Genomic DNA, 21,012 nt, shown 5'->3' with positions numbered 1-21,012 from the left:
GTATTTAGTTTCAGTATACAACTACTAAACATGATTCAAGTAAGCAACAACTTTGGTTAATTTAGGATTATAAACGCCTGGTTGCGCCATAATGTTTGCGCCTGTTTGCGTTAGATATGGAAAATATTATTTCTGAAGATTTGGTTTGTGTTCTATATAATAATTTGCTTATTTTATGCTCTAAATAATGACTTTGTATCATTTACCAACTTCTGAACAAAATAACATACGTGTGTTTCTCGTGTTCAACCAATATGACATGATCGAAAAAACAGTTGCAAAATTATACATTCCCCAATCTAGTAAAAATGGCACACAGAGACCATTATTTATTGGCAACTACTATTATTTGTCAATAATAGTAACATAATTCTAATTTTGTTTCCTGGAGATCTCAATATTGGGATGGTATAGATGACGAATATTCGACCAGTTACTTAATTTATCGCGTTCTACATTTCTCCGGGAAGCATTGTATCTTCTGGTAGGTCACAGACAGCAATCCCCTGATAAAATTAAGAATTTATTTTATCGTTAGAAGCATGAACAACTATTTCTTACAGTTTCATGATCTTGCTACTTTTTCACAACAAATTATCGGGTCAAGTTCATCGGTTCTATAATACCAACTACAGTAGATGTGAAGCTTTTGACCCATCTACTTTCAAATGGGTCAACTTTTCTTCTATTTCATCCTAAACGGGTTAAAATTTCAAACTTTATGTAAAACGAACAGGGATGAAATGTTACCTAAGGTGTCTATTGTAATGCAAAACAACAACTAAATCGTTTTACTATTTACCTTGATATGATATGATGTTGTCTATTAAAAAAAAGTATAACCCGACCCAATCCATTTAGACAATGTAAAAGTTACCCAGATTTTTCACATCTAGATCTAAATCCTAATTAAATACTAGCAAATATCGGGGTACTCACCTCTCCCGTCAGGTGCGCTACGCATTTCTTCTCAGCAAGCAACTCATCCTCAGACTGGAAACAATAATCACCCCCGAATTTTAGAACCATAGAATAGAATGTATAAAATAATAATAAGATATAGAAGTCTAAATTTTGAGTACCTTTTTAATTTTCTTACGAAGGTAGTCGTCAAATATCACATCTTTGACAAGTTCGTAGTCACCGTCCCCCTAACAGAAAATTACTTTTTTAAACTAAACTTGAACACACATATCAGACGAAGATTAAACAAACTGATTTTGTTCTTTACCTTGGACCTGCAGGGCATGCTGAAAACAATATCCTCTGCTATTCCATAAGGATTTCCATTTGTATAAACCTGCATTTTTTTCCGTTGTAACCCAATAAATAAGTAAACGGGTTTTAATTGCCACCTCTACCGTAGCAGAAAAATACAAGAAATCTGATGGTTACTTTGTTCCATAACAAGATTCGACAACTTATGTACTTTTTTAAGAACAAATCATGCAAGAAGAAACTTACTCCAGTTGAAAACCAATCACCTTCGGGTGTAGGTGTTACAAGAGACCTTATCGCATCCACAATAGAAACCGCAGTTGATGCAGCTGAAGATCTTCCCCATTTTTTAATTAAAACTCCACCTCTCTGCAAACAATTTTTTATAATTTAGAATTAAAAAAAAAAAAAATGTTACAAGAAAGTTGTTATATCAGACTTACCGTCTGAACTATTTGTGTAAAATCCTCTTCTAACCATTTCCTATCTCTAATAACCTCTGGTACAGGGATTCCATGTATCTTGGCGTTTAAAAAGTCCGGAACCTAATACAAACAAACTACGTTTAACTAATGGAAAACAAAAATACGAAAACGGATTAAAAAAAACACCATTAAATTATTCAGTAATAACCTGAGTTGTTGAGTGGTTTCCCCAAATTGTGACATTGGAAACTTTATCATAGAACACCCCTGCTTTGAGAGCCAACTGCAATATAATAAAATAAATAAATAAATTCAAATGTTACGAAGTACTAACTCGAAGCTACTTTTGAAACAGTTTAATACCTGGCATTTAGCTCTATTCTCGTCTAGTCTAGTTAAAGCATGAAAATTCTTCGCAGGTATGTTCGGAGCGTTTTTCATACATATCAAGGCACTGCAAACAACGTACAATAAATTTATCATAATCGTACTTAAAATAGATATAAATCTCGTACTTTAGATAGAAAGATGTAAAAAAGCTAGTTTTGCATACTTGGTATTGCAGGGGTTACCGACCACCATGACTTTAACGTTACGTGAAGCAACGGCGTTAAGAGCTTTACCCTGTCATATCTCCATCACATTAAATAGCTGTCGAAAATCTATCGTTATCTTTTAAGTTTACAAAAGTCGAAAAGAGTTCAACGAACCTGTTCAGCGAAGATCTGTCCGTTAATATCTAACAAGTCGGCACGTTCCATTCCAGGTCCTCTAGGTTTTGCTCCAATCAAAAGAGCCCATTCAATATCTTGAAATACTTCGTATGGATCTATGCCGATGCTAACTTCTCGCAATAAAGGGAACAAAGAATCCTCGAGTTCCATCGCCACCCCTGCGTTGTTACAATTAACCAATTTTGTTATGTATGTTTTGGACATAGTTGTTAGTGAATAATGTGTTGTTACCTTCGAGAGCTCCAAATGATCGTTCAGATCCCAAAAGTTTCAGAGCGATAGGTTGATCCGGACCAAAAACCTCACCAGATGCAAGCTGTATATACAAGTTTGATTGAAATTTTCCAATCTTTAGAAGGCATATTCCATATTAAGTTTAATTTTCTTGGTAGTGTTAAACAGTTCATGATTCACTTAGCAAAGTAGAAATAGAATGGGCCAAATTCTTCAATCCAGACGCAAACTTTTTTCAAGTATCTGGTCTGCCTAATGCACAAAAGGCATGGGATTCGGTTTACAAAAATAAATAAATAAATAAAGATTCTGATACCTTAAAGAGTAAATGGTTCGATATCATCCCAGCAGCACCAGAAACTGCAACATTGATCATTTTCTTCCATGACTTTGTTTCTTCTTCCTGTTATTGTACAACTACACATTAAAACTTGTCCAATACCAAGTTATAAGCAATTTTGTATTTCACATTTCAAAATTAATCGAAGTTACCAATTTTGACAACTATAACTAGTATAGAAAAGTGAGAAGGTCGATAAAGGCTGATGTTGAGGTATTGAATGAGAAACAGTTACAATGTGTTCTCCTAATAGCAATATCAACAAGAAATTTGTTACCTTCTGAAGCATCATGGCACAAACAAAATCCTTTTATGAACATCCATGAAGATATAAATTAAAGGTGTATCCTTTTATAATATTTCATTTGTTTCACAGAAAGCCCGTTTCAAAGATCATTTTTTTTTTTTTTTTTTTTTTGCTCTTAGTTTCGAAAACAATCACTTAAACTAACAATTTAACAATTTTTTTTTTTTTTTTAAAAGACATTCCTAAATCAGTAAATCTAACATACCCCACACACTATACATCACACATATATTAATATACATGCCTTCTACCAGGCTTATGGGCTACTCATATTAATATACTGCTATGCCATAGTCCCTTTAGAAGTAAATATTAAAACTAGGTAACTTGGGTACTGAAAAACCAAAAAGTTTAAAAGTGTTTACGTCTAGAACCTTCGAATTATCTCACTTACACTAAACATAACTCAAGCTTGCATAATGGTGCAGTGTGCATCAGCTATCGCCTATCAATTTCTCATTATTAAATTCATTATTAAATTCAAACAATTGTTTAAGAGTTATTTCATACAAAGCCATATAGCATGACCAAATTATGCTGAAATAAAAAGTGATGTACAAATTTTTTGTAATTACGTATTTTCCTCTCTTTAACCACCAAAATATCATACTATATACCCAAACACCTATTAAACTCTTCGAGTAAATGCAGCAATTTTCATTCTAAAATAAAAACTACATAACAGGAAACTTAGCAAGTAGTAACTAAAAGCATAAGGTATAAATACAAATAAGTTTAAATAAATAAATAAATAAAAGTAAACTTACAGCCTTGAGATCATAAGTGAGACAGAAGACACCATAACACTCTGCTTTTTGATTTGGATCAATTCCAACTGGTGCTTGAATTTTGCTGCACAATTAAAAAAAAAAAACCACAAAATAATCAAAAAAATAATAACACTTTTTTGATATAAAAGTTTATTTCGAGGTAAAATGATTAATTACTCGGAGGTAACAGAACAGCGGATTGCGGTGGTCGTGGTAGTACGAGGAAGATGTCGGAAAGTGAGACGGCGGTGGTAAGATAAACTAGGTGAAGATGAAAGGTAATTAGTAGTAGTGTGGCTATGTCTGGTTATAGCTAAATCAGCAACCGCCATTGAAGCTGAATTAGTCATGATTTTTGGAGGGAGAAACAGAGGAAGTATAACAGGGTTTATTAGAGTTAAGGGTAAAGGATATATTTATAGATTTATATTTAAGGTCTATACATATGACACTTGTCACCTTCACTCAATCCACTTAAATCTTTTTCCTTTTTTTGGGAGTTTACCATTTCGATTAATTATTATTTAAATTAAATTTAAATAAAACATATATTTATTTTTTTGACATAATTTTGGGATTATCCAGAAGGACTTAGATACCGTTAAACTAATAACTCTTTATTAAAAAAGAATTGTACGGACTATGATGCTAAAAAACTTGGATTCAAGCATCTTGTAGAGCTCGTGGCGAACTCTTTCACGGCGTCACCATGAGCGGTGACATCTCCATGAGCGGTATTATAGGCATTGTCTTAAACACTATCTCAGTGTCTAGTGCAGTGTCTCGTATAATAGATGTGGTAATTTGTAGTAGTATGCTTTTAATAGTTACGATAAAAAGAATAGCAAGTTTACGTTGGTGAGCTAAGTTATCATAAAATGTATTATGGGTTATAGTAAATTATTGTGATGAGTCGTTTAATTTAAGATAATTAAAATATTTATTAATATTATGGGTTTGGGTAACTCGTGCTTTAAGGACAAACGATAACGATCATTAATACTTGAAGTTTCCTTTTTATGACATAAAAATAAATTTATTAAACTAATTCATTTCTATATATACATAATTATTAATTTTGATTTGATTTACATTAATTTTGAAAATTTTATTTTATTGAATGCGCTTAACATGTGCTCTAAGGATACAAGTTAGGTGTTTATTATATACAGTTAATTCTAAGTTTGATTCAAAGAATTAAACGTATAGTTAAAACATGACTAGAGGCAAGGTTGCAAAATTCGCTATTCGGAGATTAATCGGTCGGGACTTTAGAAGGATTAATCGGTAATTCGAAAATTAATCGGGGATTAATCGGATTGTACTTTATACATTTAAATAGTAAAATTTAACATAATTGTCAAAAATTATTCATTTTTCTCAAAAACTATAAATTTCTAGATTAAATTCATGTTAAAATGTTAACCATTTTTACTTTGACCGATTTTAATTACCAAATTCGATTTTGACCCATCAATTGACATTGATTGTTTAATTAAACGGATTTTTTGAAATCGGAACGGATTTCTCTTAAAAATGATTAATCGGGGATTAATCGACGAGTAATCGGGTATTTTACAACACTGACTAGAGGTATTACAACATTTCATCAACCAGACATTTTTTTTTTTACCATTTTAAATAATCGTATGCAAATTTATGAGGTCCGTTATATGAGAACTGTAGTTTTCAGTAAAAGGAATTTCAGTACGTTGCTCTTTGGGTAATGGACAAATAGTTTGTGGACTTTAAATAGTTGATGGATTGGCTTACAGAAAAGGACTATTGACCCAATACAACTCACAACTTTTTGTATTATACACCAAACAAGCCACTGTGTCGGCCAAGTTCAATTGCGACACTCGATTTATGTGATAGATTTTATATACGTAATATTCAGTAAACAGAGACTTTTTAGGATATGTTTAACAACGATAGTTTAGAGTTTATAGGAGGGTAACGGTGGAATAAAATAAAACTTATGTTTACGGTGTAAATGTGTAATAAAGGTTATATATAACCGTGTTATTTTTGATTAAAATCACAATAACTTCTGGATCATATGTATTAGGATTTGGGCCTTTAATAAACATGGGCCAAGTTAAAGGATCAAACCATTTGTTGGTCTCTCCCAAGCACTAATCAGCAAACAAAACTTTTCGAATAAATTGACTTTATCTAAGATTAACATTGGCCTTGAAACAATTTTGATGGATTAGGTAGCACGTGATTTAAGGGATCGTATTACTTTCTTGACCGTATCACGTGGGACACGGATTCCCAAGAATTAAACACGTTTTACTAATTAACTTGAACTGACTCAAATTATTAAGAGATGATTTATAGACCACCTTCATTGTGTTTGGATGAAACTAGCTGGAGCTGGAACGTATAGCTGGAGTTGAAGTTTATGGACTAAAGCTAAAATTGGAGCTGGAACTTATTTTTGAAGCTAGTAATTGGAGCTTATTATTTTATATAAGTGTTTGATAAACTAGCTGGAGTTTATTTTTCAATACATAAGCTCTACTGTTTTTCATAAGCTACTAGAAGTAGCTTATTTTTCTAGAGCTTATAATTTTCATAATCTCTACTTTTATGTCTACCAAACAAAGCTTATTACTTGGAGCTTATTAATATCATGAGCTCAAGCTCCTATAAGCTCTCATAAGCTCCTATAAGCTGTTGCGCCAAATACACCCGATATATAGAAAATAGAAAGGAAAAAAAAAACATTTGAAAAAACATTTTTTGAACTATTCTACTCACACATCCCGTCTTGTTAGTGCATCACGAGTAACTAACACAAACAAATAAATACACATGTTACACATCCCGTCTTGTTCATGCATATATAAAATCCCTAGTTCTATGAACATCATTATATAATTCAGTAATGTAATCTTGAATATGTAATGTGACTATTGAACTAGTAATATCTCTCTCTTTTTTTTATAAATTTATAAAAAAAGTGAATAAATCTACCTAGTTATATTACCCAGTTAATTAATTTTAAGACAAAATTTCATTCCTCGTCCCTGAACTTTACATCAAATTTGACTCCATGTCCTTTTTTTTTTGTGCATTCCTCGTCCCTAATGTATCAAAAATCTACACCCCTCGTCCTCCCGTCTACTTTCTGTCAAAACCAGCCGTTACCTCTTATCACGTCCATATCATGTGAGGGTAAAAAGGTCATTTTATCCCTAACATCTATCTATATCACCACACCATCGCCTATCATTATTCTCCAAATTCATATCAACCCTAATTTCATCTTCATCACCATTCATTGATATCTTCATCATCGTTCATCCAAATCAACTCTAATTCCAAATTAATACTCATCATCATCGTTCATTCATCTTCATCTAGTAGCTTGTTCATCACCATAGTTCATCTTCATTCGGTTTGACTTTCTTTGACTTTTTAGTGGGTTTTGATTCTGAAGTGTTTTAATCAAATCTGAAAAACTAGAAACGTTCACAATCATCTACTGATCATTTCCTCAAAATTTCAGGGATTAATTTGTCCATTTGATAGGGTTTTTCTTAATTTTTTGGCCCGAAAAATATGACACAAAAACCGAATTTGTTTGTGACCTTGGTGATGTTTTTGGAAAAACTGAAAATGGAGATTTGTTGGTATGATTAAACCACATATTTCTGCAAGTTTTTGTCACTTAATTTGAAGTTTTTATTTTTATCTATTATTTTATTTTATGTAGATACAAATAGAAAAGGTAAAGAAGAAGATGAATCATTATGTGATCAGTTTACTGGATCTTTACCATCTTTGAGTGGTTTGAAAGAATTAAGATGGGTTTATTTGATTTTTAATTTATTTGATGAAATACCTTTAATTTATTTGATGAAATACCTCATGATTAATTTATTCGACTCCATCTTCTAAATCAACACAATCTGATCCCAAGCAGGTTTGCAATTTTGTCTGTGATTCATTCCATAATATACGTCAATTATGACAGCTTTTAGTTAATAGATGTTTTAGGGTTCCCTTTGCTTACAATTGATTTGAAATTTGATAAGGACGTGATCTGTAGCTGAATGAAAATTTGTTTTTGCAATTAATGCAAATAAAATCAGTTGGTATGAATTTTCTATCATGTTCTATGCGTTTATTTTTTGTGATAGAATGGTAATTAATAAATAGTGCTTAATTTGACGTGAAATTAGTTGAATGATGAAGATGAGATGATGAGGATGAGGGTGAGGGTGAAAAGATAAGTTAAATAATAAAGAAAAGAAATAAAATAAAAAGACCAAATTACCCTCACATACTTTGCACATGACTAAACAAACGGTTGAAATTGACAGAATCTAGACGGGAGGACGAGGGATGTAGAATCATGATACATTAGGGACGAGGAATGCACAAAAAAAGAAAAAGAACATGGAGTCAAATTTGATGTAAAGTTCAGGGACGAGGAATAAAATTTTATCTAATTTTAATGTTACCGAGTATAATTTAATAAATTTATAAAAAAGATAGTAGTAGATTTGTGCACTTCTAAACAACTCGTTAACACTTAACTAAATAATTCATAAATCAAACACCATTTATTTGAAAGTTCAAACACTTTATAATTCTTACTCATATAAACACATGATCATACAATATTACAACATCAACATCAAAACCAATACGAACATTGTACATTACAGTACAAAATTACCCACTAATCAATTCAACATGTTATATACTAACTAGACCATCAATAATTCCCATAGCCACATCACAAATATGCTTCAAACCATCTTCTCTAGCCGCCATCTCCGGTGGATAAACCAAACTCGGGTTCCTTTTATATGCATTATGACACGCATTCGCGTAATCAGAAGAGGCCATGACATGCATATAAGCATAATCATACAACTCGGAACACAAATCTTGAACCGAGTTTTGCAATGAGCTAGTCGCGGATAAATACTTATCCGCGCATAGCTTTAACACTTTTTTTGTTAAAGTGTCGTTAGTATTCTTTACCATAAGGTTAGATGATAAGTAAGAGTTGATGTTACTAGCATTTGTTATTGCGAATTTTGCCATTATGATCGCGAGCCCTTTTGTGTTGGCTTCTGTACTTGTTGAATCGGATTGAAGATAAGATATGCAAAGGTCGTAATATTTAGTTGTTTTGCATGTTTTTTGGATTAAATTGATGTCTCCATTGGCGAATAAATTAAGGTTTTGAGTGCAAGAAATGGTGAGAATAAAAAGTGATAGAAAATAAGAAAATTTGGAGTAAACCATTTTGAGAAGAGGTTTTTTAGTTTTTTGTAAATGATTTAAAAGTAGATAAGGTGGAATAGTGGGAGAGTTTTTCATGTAATCTTTATTTACTTTTATAGGACGGATTGTATGTAAGAATCTAGACAATGTACAAGTTTTAAAGTGTAAGGTACTTGTCTTGAGAATATTTATGTAGTTATATTGAAGCCACTAAAATTCGTATTTGTTATAATTCAGTAGGCTTATAACTACCTTTAATGGTTATAAGAACAAAGAGAGAAAAAGAGAGAAGAAATATTGATATTGATATTTCAAGAGAAATGGTGCACCTTAAATGGTTACCATACATGTCTATTTATAGTATAAAATATTACTATGCAAGAAATATAATAATAATAAAATTAACATCCAATCTAGATATTTTATAACACAATCTAGATATTTTATAACACTCCCCCTTGGATGGCAATTTTATTAGAGAATAACTAGTACTGCCTCGTTAAAAACCTTGTTAAAGAAAACTCATTGGGATAAAACTTTAGCTAAGGGAAAAAGAGTGCAGCATAAAGTTGACTCCCCCTCAAGTAGGCAACGCCTGAGTTGTTACATCTTCTGAACATGCCTCATGCCAATATTATGAACGTGTGTTCTGAAAATAGCAGTTAGCAGTGCTTTGGTATAAAGATCAGCAGAGTTGTTGATTGAACGTATCTCATTTTAATCTGGTTGTCTTTTACGATATCTTGAGTATATGAGAAAAATCTGAGGTTTTCATCTGAAACTGTATCATCTAAATCTTTTATGTACAAGTTTGGCCCTCGTGATTTGTCTACAGTCTCCTTCATGGTTTGTTCAAACCGTTGTTTCAGTTCCTATTCCCTTTCAGTCTTTTTCTGAGCCTTACCAATATACCATTCTTTTCCATCAAACTTATGACCGTTAAGACCGTTTATAGCTTTAGCGCCTCGTCAGCATTTATGTTTTGTTCTGTCATTTTTGATACTCTTCTTTCATTTGTATTATGTAAGCTGTATTATCTTCATAGATAGTTGTTACGCTTTTATAGCGTTCTAGTCCACAAGAATCAATAATGATTTGTATCATTGATCTTAACTAAAATCATTCCCGAGTAGCTTCATGTAATGCAATCACTTCGGCATGATTTGATGATGTTGCAACAAGTGTTTGTTTTGAGAACGTCATGATATTGCGGTGCCTCCATTTAGGAATACATATCCAGTTTGAGATTTAGCTTTATGTAGATCGGATAAATAATCTGCATCTGTATAACCAAACAAATCTTGTTTCGAGTTGTTAGAATAAAATAATTATAAATCAGTAGTTCCCCGAAGGTATCAAACTATTTGTTTGATCCCATTCCAATGTCTTTTGGTAGGGGCTGAGCTGAACCTTGTCAACAAATTAACTGCAAAAGAAATGTCAGATCTTGTATAATCTATAAGATACATAAGAACCTCAATTGCACTAAAATATAGAACTTCCGATCTGTTAAAATTTTCATGATCTTCGCAGGGATGAAATAGATCAGTGTCAATATTGAGTGATCTAACAACAATGAGTTTGTCTTTAAAAAAAATGTTTTAAAATCTTTTCGGTATAAGTTGTTTGATGTACAAGTAAACCATTAGGCATATGCTCAATTTGCAATCCAAGGTAATACTTGGTTTTTTCAAGATCTTTCATTTCAAAATAATTCTTAAGAAGTTGAATGATTTCATAGATCTCTTTATGTAACGTCCTCCCAATAGGGTCTGGAAGAAACATTACTAATATCAAATAAACCAACATATTATAATACGAGAACAATACTAAATGAGAAAATTTAACTTTATTGAGTACGCAGCGGAAAATGAAATGTCGTTACAATAATGGAAATAACGATAAAGTAATTGTTCATATGCAGAAGTAATAAATGCGATATCTCTTGATCCTAAGTCCAAGTAGCATCACATAAGTAGTAGATAAGAAAGCTTGAATCAAACAGCACCTGAGACAAAACATGCTAAAGTGTCAACCAAAAAGGTTGAGTGAAGTTCATAGGTTTAACAAAAGTAGTTATCGTTGTTTTTAGACCACAAGATTTAGTTGTAAAGTTGATCTCCCGCAGGATCAAAAAGTAGATCTCGCAGATCCAAAAGTTATGCCAGTGCGTGATATTTAGACTAAACGTTCAAGTTTGCCCCATGACAAGTTGTGTCTGTCCTTGTCGGTTTAAATTTCATTATCAAGTAATACAAAGACTGAGTCAAATGTATCGGGGACGTTACTCCCGATAGGCCTACCCCCAATAAATAAGCATGCCGCAGCACTTAAAAATATCACTGTAGGGACTTAGTCGGACATAGCCGGGTATAGCATAGTTTTAACAGTTGGTACTGATATTTAGACTAGACTTTCAAGTTTACCCCGTGTCAAGTTATCGTTTATACTTGTCGGTTGGGGGCTTGCTGGTCATAGCCCAACATATCACAGTTTAATAGTTGATACGTGTAAGTACTGATATTTAGACTAGACTTTCAAGTTTACCCCGTAACAAGTTATTGTTTATACTTATCGGTTGGGGGCTTGCTGGTCATAGCCCAACATATCACAGTTTAATAGTTAATACGTGTAAAATAGTTATAAAAGTTGTGCATGTATTCTCACCCCAAAAGTTATAAAACAGTTATGAAACAGTAAAAAGTGGGGCTATGAATTCACGTATATAAATATTGTAAAACAGTTATTAAAATATTGCATGTTAAAAATTTAAAAGCAAGCATGTGTCTCACCCCATAGTTTCAAAACAGTAATGAAATAGTAAAAAGTGGGGCTATGAATTCACGTATATAAATATTGTAAAACAGTTATTAAAATATTGCATGTTAAAAATTTAAAAGCAAGCATGTGTCTCACCCCATAGTTTCAAAACAGTAATGAAATAGTAAAAAGTGGGGCTATGAAATTCACGTATATAAATATTGTAAAACTGTTATTAAAATAATGCATGTTAAAAATTTAAAAGCAAGCATGTGTCTCACCCCATAGTTTCAAAACAGTAATGAAATAGTAAAAAGTGGGGCTATGAAATTCACGTATATAAATATTGTAAAACAGTTATTAAAATATTGCATGTTAAAAATTTAAAAGCAAGCATGTGTCTCACCCCATAGTTTCAAAACAGTAATGAAATAGTAAAAAGTGGGGCTATGAATTCACGTATATAAATATTGTAAAACAGTTATTAAAATATTGCATGTTAAAAATTTAAAAGCAAGCATGTGTCTCACCCCATAGTTTCAAAACAGTAATGAAATAGTAAAAAGTGGGGCTATGAAATTCACGTATATAAATATTGTAAAACAGTTATTAAAATATTGCATGTTAAAAATTTAAAAGCAAGCATGTGTCTCACCCCATAGTTTCAAAACAGTAATGAAATAGTAAAAAGTGGGGCTACGAATTCACGTATATAAATATTGTAAAACAGTTATTAAAATATTGCATGTTAAAAATTTAAAAGCAAGCATGTGTCTCACCCCATAGTTTCAAAACAGTAATGAAATAGTAAAAAGTGGGGCTATGAAATTCACCTTAGTAAGTAGAGAGAGTTATTCCTCGGAATAGAGAGTTGAACGAGTGAGCAGGAAAGTCAACCTATTGACATTTAAGAGTAGTTAAGTGTTTTCCCATTTTAAGTTTAAGTATGTGTTTAAGTATAGTTTGTTTTACTAAGTTTCTATTCCTAGTAAGTTACTATTTTTATAAAGTTTCTATTTTTAGAAAGTTTCTTATTTTACTAAGTTTCTATGACTAGAGAGTTTCTACTTTTATGAGTGTTTCCATTTTAGGATACTTGCCGTATTAGATAAGCTTCCAATCACCCCTTTCCCTTCGAATGGCTAATTTAGATCTAGGGGCTTGAGCCATAGGACCCTTTAAATCGGAAATCCAAACCCTCTGCCTAGAATCTCGTAGAAACCATTCGTCAAGAAAGTTTGAAGATCTATACATCTCTAATACATATCCCAAAATGTTTTTGTGCTACAATATAATTAGTAGGTTATAGGTGCTAGTAATAGTAATAGTGTATACATGTTAAGTACTAGTATAAGTAGTATTAGGGTTTCATTAATTAGGGTTAGTTAATTAAAGTAGTAATTAATAACTAGGGTTTAGTAATTAATGTCCTAGGGTTTCATAAATGTTTAGAGTTTAATTAATTAGGGTTTAAGAATTATAGTTTAGGTGTAATTAGGGTTTAAGGTTTTAATATGTATATGTATATATAATTCGTATATATATGTATATATATATATATATATAAATATTTTTTTTTACATGTATATATGTATATATAAATCTAGGTGTGTTTATGTATATACTTATGAATAACAAGTTTATAATATGAATATGAATTATCAAAGATCAAAGTTTATGTAAATAGTTTAGGGTTTATGTTATACCTTTGAAGATTCAAGATAATTAACAAAGAAAAGATGAACACGATGAAGATGGAAGATCAAAGCCTTGAAAATCTTGAAGAACTCCTTGAAGATTCTTGAAGAACACGAAGAACAAGCTTGAAGATCCGAATACCACAAGAGAGGGAGAGGGAGAGATTGTTTTTGAGAGAGGATTTTGGTGTGATTTGTGAATGAGAAACTAGGTGTTTATATAGTGCAAGTATTAGAGTGTTAGTCAACATAAGGATGTTCTAATTAATGATTTTATTTTGTTTTATAATTTTTAGTCAACAATAGGTGGTACTAGTTTATAATTAGTCAACATAAGGATGTACTAGTTTACACTTTATTTTTAGTCAACATAAGGATGTAAGATTTTTTTAGTCTCATTATTTTTACTATTATTATTATTATTATTTTTACATTTACTACATGATAAGTATTATTTTCTTTTTACTAATTCATGACTTGTATATATTTAGTTCCCAATTATTTTATTATTTATATAAATGTCACTTTTTATTTATTACTTATAGGTTATTAGTTATAATATTACATAAATGCATAAATTTTAATTAGCAGTGAGTGTCGACTAACAGTTTATTATTTTCATCTTTTATTAACTTGTCAATTTTTGTACAAAGTTAATTAATATGTTTTCTAACTCTTAACACTTAACAATTGTTGATTAAAGTTTAATCATTAAGTTTTAATTATATTGTTTGGGCTTTTAATATTGGAAAAATATAGAATGGAAAAAATGAGGGTCGTTATAGTACCTCCCCGTTATTGAAAACTTCGTCCCGAAGTTTTTAGGTAGTTTCCTCGTTTGCATCAGCAGTTGAGAAGAGATGGGGATATTTCCGTTTCATATGGTCTTTGCGTTCCCAGGTATATTCGGGGCCTCTACGCGAATTCCAACGGACTTTAACGATAGGTATATTGCTTTTACGCGTTTGTTTGACCTCTCCTTCCATGATTTCTATAGGTTATTCAACGAAGTGCATTTTATCATTAATGCGAATATCATTCAAAATGATGATGTTATACAAGTCATTTCAGTAAATTGGATACATGAAATGTGTTATGAATAGTATTGAGCTCATTTAAAACCTTGAGCATTTTATGCCACAATATTAGGGCAGACAAACAAAGAGGAGTTCGTGAAAATCACAGTCATGAAATTTGATAGAGATCTTCATTGTTTACAACAAGAATATTTTAATGATGAATATAAGTTGAAAAATAAAGTTTTATCACTATTGAATAATATGGATAAAACGATTCGTTTATAGGAAGAGTATAAATGAAGCTATCATAAAAGAGTGAAATGAGAAAATTAAATGTTCGCCTTAACTTTTGACGTAGTCACGATTGATTTCCGGAATTCAAGGAATTAAAGGAAATCTTCGTAATCTATAAGATTTGATTCTCCGGTATTTACGAAATTTTGAGATTTGTTTGATTAAATGCGGTGATTTGCCTCGATTGATGTGTTTGGAATTTTGCTATAAATTAGCTTCTTTCGTTTCATTATCTTCACCACTTCTATACTTTCTTTCTCAATTCAAACTTCCAAAAGATTAAGAAAATGCTTAATCCAGTTCTGATCCTGGTTATTATATTGACCATCTATGCAGTCATTCTTCTTTTTCTTTTACCGCCAGAGGAATCTGTTTACTTCTACTATGCTCTTGGGGTTATAGTGTTTTTAATTATCCCGTGTCTTTATATTGCTATACGCATTGATATACACGGTTTGTAATTTCGGAGTCATTATCGGGCTTTATATTTTCCCTTATATGTCGGAGCTTTATGCTTTTGTTTCTTCTTCCCGACTTCAAGTCAAGCGAGTAATGGTCCAGAATTCATAGGTATGAAGTTTCGAATGATCATAATATATAAAGTAGAAAGGAAATGTAATAGCACGATTTGATTTGTCATATTACCAGAATATCCGGAAAAGACCGAATCATCAAGAAAAATATGTTCTTGATATATTTAGAGGTTAAATAGAATGTAAGAGTCGTGTAACATGGAAAATGATGATTATAAAATCTATGAATCATCATCTTCCATTAAAAACTTAGCATGACTTACTGTAATATAATCACGTTGGCCTGACGTCATTATATTATACTAACTCATGCTTCAATTCCCAACACTTCTTCAAAGCATTTATAATTTAAACTCGAATTTTACAGAATATAGAAACTAAAACAGTTTCCTTTATAAAGATATCGCAAAGAGATACTTAATTGCGGACATGAATCGTTATGAAGATATCTTTCGAAATATAGAGGATATTTATGATGATATTTTGGAATTTCTAAGTTCGAAAGTTGATGAAGAAAAATTTTCCGCAAGCTTTTAACATGACTTCGGAGCAAGATATTCTCTAAAGATTTCACCGGATCCAAAATTACCTGGATTCTTTGAATATAGGGTTTGACCCTTGTGTTTGTCCTTGGTCTCCTCCATGGTTAGCTCAATCCGTTTTTCAGTTCCAAATTTTCTTTTGAGCTTTTCCAACGTACCATTCTTTATTATCAAACTGTTGGCCCTTAAGACCATCTACAATTTTTCTGTTTCCTCTGCATTTAATGCAGCCATATTTGAATCATCGGTTATCAATCCGAAATGGTTTCAAGAAATTTCATTTTTAGATGATTAAACGCTGATTGCGATCGTCAAGATTCAAAGGATGTTTTCAAGAATTTTAAATTTGAAGTGTTTAAGCGTAAGATGCATCCATCAATGGATCTAACGGTTGACGAAGAAATGTTGTGATTTTCAAAAGTAAGGAATGGTAAGTTCGGTGGTTTGATTTGATAATTCATCATAGAATACGAATGAATATAATTCATGAATGTAGTGATCTTTAGGAAGATAACACTTGCTAAAGCTTTACTTAAGTTTCGATATGTCAAAATCAGAGTATGTAACTGAATTTGTATGAAAATGGTTTTTCTTTGGTGAACATATACATATATCATGTGAATGTAAGTAGTATAGTTAACAACTGCTGAATCAGAATGGAAGAATGTACAATGTAACATATTTATATGAGATATGAATATCTCTCGGGTTTTACCTACCCGTTAAAATATTTTTTACAATTAACAGTTTGTACAAAAGAGAAGATATACGTTCATATATGTATTCTTCAGATGTAATCATGGTTTTAATGAGCTAATATAATATTAAACTCATTTGATTTGCTGTTGAAACGAGAATAAATAATCTCCAAAACCTTAGAGATTTCATAATTGTCGTGAAATATTTCGCTAATGAAGTTATGAATTAATACTTCATCGTTCATTGTTATTGATATACTTCGGTATATGATGTTGGTGCTCTTGGAATTCTTGTGAAATTCATAAGGCACTAATGATATTTTCTAGAAAGTTTCGAGTACATCGAAAATTAAAGTATACAATCAATCATATATTTGAGTAATACACTTGGTTTATTACGAAATGGAGTTTATTGTATTGAAGCAATGATTAACGATTGTTAAGTTATTAACAAAAGATGTACATCATAGCATATTGTGATATGGATTAACCATGTAGTACATACTAGTTAAGATTCACACGTAATAGCTTAGTACGAAAATATTTATTATTGTTCCAATCCATATATATAAAGTATACATATGTAATTCTTCAGGAAGAATGAGTCAATACATCTTAACTCATTATTAATAATATTCCTTGGTATCTATGGGGCGTATGATGTTGATGTTTGAGGTACTGAGTGCGATGTTGAGGCGTGGAATGCGGATGTTGTCGTTGGTGAAGCTGGTGATGTTGGTGGTGATGTTGGTGGTGATGCTGATGGTACTGGTGGTACTGGTTATGCTGCTGGTGCTGCTGCTGGTGTTCGTAGGTTTCGCACCATATTCTCCAGAGCCACTACTCGAGCGCGAAGCTCGTTGACTTCTTCTATTATTCCGGGATGATTGGCGGTTCGGACAAGTGGATGAATAAGATCTAAAATTTTAGATATTATATATTCGTGACTGGATATCCTGGAAATGAGGGTGAAAATAGTGTTCCGAACGGGTTCGCCAGTAAGTGCTTCAGGTTCTTCACCAAGAGGTGAATTCGGTTGGTGGAAGGGATCACCTTCTTCTTGTCTCCATTGATTAAGTTTACTATGAACCCATCCCCAATTCATCCAAAATAGATGATGGCTGATTGGTTGGTTCATTCCGGTTACGCTGCCATTGGAGCTCGAAGAGTTCGAGGAATCCATATTATGTGTTTGGAATTAGGGTTTTTGATATGAGATTAGTGTTGAATACTGGATGATATATTCGTCTCCTCGAATACGTGTATATAGCAAAAAGATTTCCGTAATTTACGGAGGGAATTTAGGAAAAGTGTTAGACAAAATCTATTGGGATAGATACGATAAGATATAATAAGATATGATGTGTCTATACTTTAATAATGGCAGTATGACGTGTCGAGATCATAAAGTGATAAGTATGTAATCTAATAATCTTTTGATTAAAGACTTTCAATTCGTATACTGTGATAACCTAATGACATTTTTCGATTCATAAACCGATGCATAAAGGCATAAGGCATATAGGTACGTGATATAACAGGGAGTTATATACGTTTGTGTGTGAGTAGTAACAATTATAAGAGTTTCAAAATCATGGATAATATTTCATGTAATACATATGTAATACACATAACCATGATAGATGACTTATGAATGTCAAGAATTTCTGAAATCATTGTGTCGCATTTAGATGCGGTGGTGTAATTGGATAGTACTCAGGAAAGTGAGCAGAGTTCTTAGATTAGCTCGTCATTCTAAGATAAGTAAAGTTTATAAAGTATAGTGTAGCATTTAACAGTTAAAGGCAACAATTAAAGGCACTATGGTCAAGAAAAGTTGTAGTCCTACATTAGGAAAGAGACTTTGATTAGAATCTTTAAGTCAAGTTTGGTAAAGCATGATTGTTAAGATTATAAGGCAATCCTAAGTGCTTTAAGTGTAAGGCAGGAAAGGTTATAGTTTCCTAGATTGCTAAGGCACCCTAGCTAGCAAGTAAGGCACACATAAAATTGCAATCCTGGTTCTCTATAACAGCCTGGTTATGCTCTGATACCAATCTGTAACGTCCTCCCAATAGGGTCTGGAAGAAACATTACTAATATCAAATAAACCAACATATTATAATACGAGAACAATACTAAATGAGAAAATTTAACTTTATTGAGTACGCAGCGGAAAATGAAATGTCGTTACAATAATGGAAATAACGATAAAGTAATTGTTCATATGCAGAAGTAATAAATGCGATATCTCTTGATCCTAAGTCCAAGTAGCATCACATAAGTAGTAGATAAGAAAGCTTGAATCAAACAGCACCTGAGACAAAACATGCTAAAGTGTCAACCAAAAAGGTTGAGTGAAGTTCATAGGTTTAACAAAAGTAGTTATCGTTGTTTTTAGACCACAAGATTTAGTTGTAAAGTTGATCTCCCGCAGGATCAAAAAGTAGATCTCGCAGATCCAAAAGTTATGCCAGTGCGTGATATTTAGACTAAACGTTCAAGTTTGCCCCATGACAAGTTGTGTCTGTCCTTGTCGGTTTAAATTTCATTATCAAGTAATACAAAGACTGAGTCAAATGTATCGGGGACGTTACTCCCGATAGGCCTACCCCCAATAAATAAGCATGCCGCAGCACTTAAAAATATCACTGTAGGGACTTAGTCGGACATAGCCGGGTATAGCATAGTTTTAACAGTTGGTACTGATATTTAGACTAGACTTTCAAGTTTACCCCGTGTCAAGTTATCGTTTATACTTGTCGGTTGGGGGCTTGCTGGTCATAGCCCAACATATCACAGTTTAATAGTTGATACGTGTAAGTACTGATATTTAGACTAGACTTTCAAGTTTACCCCGTAACAAGTTATTGTTTATACTTATCGGTTGGGGGCTTGCTGGTCATAGCCCAACATATCACAGTTTAATAGTTAATACGTGTAAAATAGTTATAAAAGTTGTGCATGTATTCTCACCCCAAAAGTTATAAAACAGTTATGAAACAGTAAAAAGTGGGGCTATGAATTCACGTATATAAATATTGTAAAACAGTTATTAAAATATTGCATGTTAAAAATTTAAAAGCAAGCATGTGTCTCACCCCATAGTTTCAAAACAGTAATGAAATAGTAAAAAGTGGGGCTATGAATTCACGTATATAAATATTGTAAAACAGTTATTAAAATATTGCATGTTAAAAATTTAAAAGCAAGCATGTGTCTCACCCCATAGTTTCAAAACAGTAATGAAATAGTAAAAAGTGGGGCTATGAAATTCACGTATATAAATATTGTAAAACTGTTATTAAAATAATGCATGTTAAAAATTTAAAAGCAAGCATGTGTCTCACCCCATAGTTTCAAAACAGTAATGAAATAGTAAAAAGTGGGGCTATGAAATTCACGTATATAAATATTGTAAAACAGTTATTAAAATATTGCATGTTAAAAATTTAAAAGCAAGCATGTGTCTCACCCCATAGTTTCAAAACAGTAATGAAATAGTAAAAAGTGGGGCTATGAATTCACGTATATAAATATTGTAAAACAGTTATTAAAATATTGCATGTTAAAAATTTAAAAGCAAGCATGTGTCTCACCCCATAGTTTCAAAACAGTAATGAAATAGTAAAAAGTGGGGCTATGAAATTCACGTATATAAATATTGTAAAACAGTTATTAAAATATTGCATGTTAAAAATTTAAAAGCAAGCATGTGTCTCACCCCATAGTTTCAAAACAGTAATGAAATAGTAAAAAGTGGGGCTACGAATTCACGTATATAAATATTGTAAAACAGTTATTAAAATATTGCATGTTAAAAATTTAAAAGCAAGCATGTGTCTCACCCCATAGTTTCAAAACAGTAATGAAATAGTAAAAAGTGGGGCTATGAAATTCACCTTAGTAAGTAGAGAGAGTTATTCCTCGGAATAGAGAGTTGAACGAGTGAGCAGGAAAGTCAACCTATTGACATTTAAGAGTAGTTAAGTGTTTTCCCATTTTAAGTTTAAGTATGTGTTTAAGTATAGTTTGTTTTACTAAGTTTCTATTCCTAGTAAGTTACTATTTTTATAAAGTTTCTATTTTTAGAAAGTTTCTTATTTTACTAAGTTTCTATGACTAGAGAGTTTCTACTTTTATGAGTGTTTCCATTTTAGGATACTTGCCGTATTAGATAAGCTTCCA

The 21,012-nt window shown here is 31.8% G+C and overlaps 2 protein-coding genes across 2 annotated transcripts; both read right to left on the bottom strand.

Annotated features, from left to right (window-relative positions):
• Nucleotides 1-235: 235 nt before the first annotated feature.
• On the bottom strand, nt 236-4,417 carry LOC139893674 (malate dehydrogenase [NADP], chloroplastic). The gene is made up of 14 exons (XM_071876847.1): nt 4,206-4,417; nt 4,026-4,110; nt 2,928-3,014; nt 2,609-2,693; nt 2,354-2,535; nt 2,197-2,267; nt 2,007-2,097; nt 1,852-1,926; nt 1,662-1,763; nt 1,465-1,587; nt 1,232-1,300; nt 1,083-1,151; nt 940-993; nt 236-506 (listed from the first exon to the last, which is right to left on the bottom strand). Exons 1-14 carry the CDS (start codon nt 4,376-4,378, stop codon nt 453-455), a joined length of 1,320 nt encoding a protein of 439 aa, XP_071732948.1. The 5' UTR covers nt 4,379-4,417; the 3' UTR covers nt 236-452.
• Nucleotides 4,418-8,617: 4,200 nt separating this feature from the next.
• LOC139893673 (cell wall / vacuolar inhibitor of fructosidase 2-like) lies at nt 8,618-9,349 on the bottom strand. Its single transcript, XM_071876846.1, has one exon. The coding sequence runs from the start codon at nt 9,300-9,302 to the stop codon at nt 8,745-8,747; it is 558 nt and encodes a 185-aa protein (XP_071732947.1). The 5' UTR covers nt 9,303-9,349; the 3' UTR covers nt 8,618-8,744.
• Between the last annotated feature and the right edge of the window lie 11,663 nt (nt 9,350-21,012).

This window comes from Rutidosis leptorrhynchoides, chromosome 2, assembly GCF_046630445.1.
Source record: "Rutidosis leptorrhynchoides isolate AG116_Rl617_1_P2 chromosome 2, CSIRO_AGI_Rlap_v1, whole genome shotgun sequence".
Lineage (NCBI taxonomy): Eukaryota > Viridiplantae > Streptophyta > Magnoliopsida > Asterales > Asteraceae > Rutidosis > Rutidosis leptorrhynchoides.
This window is presented reverse-complemented; position numbering and strand designations above follow the sequence as displayed.

Bases quoted from the DNA above. Each gene is read 5' to 3' on its own strand.
- LOC139893674 (XM_071876847.1), bottom strand. From the start codon at position 4,378: ATGACTAATTCAGCTTCAATGGCGGTTGCTGATTTAGCTATAACCAGA. The intron at 2,536-2,608 runs GTAACAACACAT...GTAACAACGCAG, and splicing joins ATCATTTGGAGCTCTCGAAG to GGGTGGCGATGGAACTCGAG. The intron at 1,927-2,006 runs GTATTAAACTGT...ATTATATTGCAG, and splicing joins AGAATAGAGCTAAATGCCAG to TTGGCTCTCAAAGCAGGGGT.
- LOC139893673 (XM_071876846.1), bottom strand. From the start codon at position 9,302: ATGGTTTACTCCAAATTTTCTTATTTTCTATCACTTTTTATTCTCACC.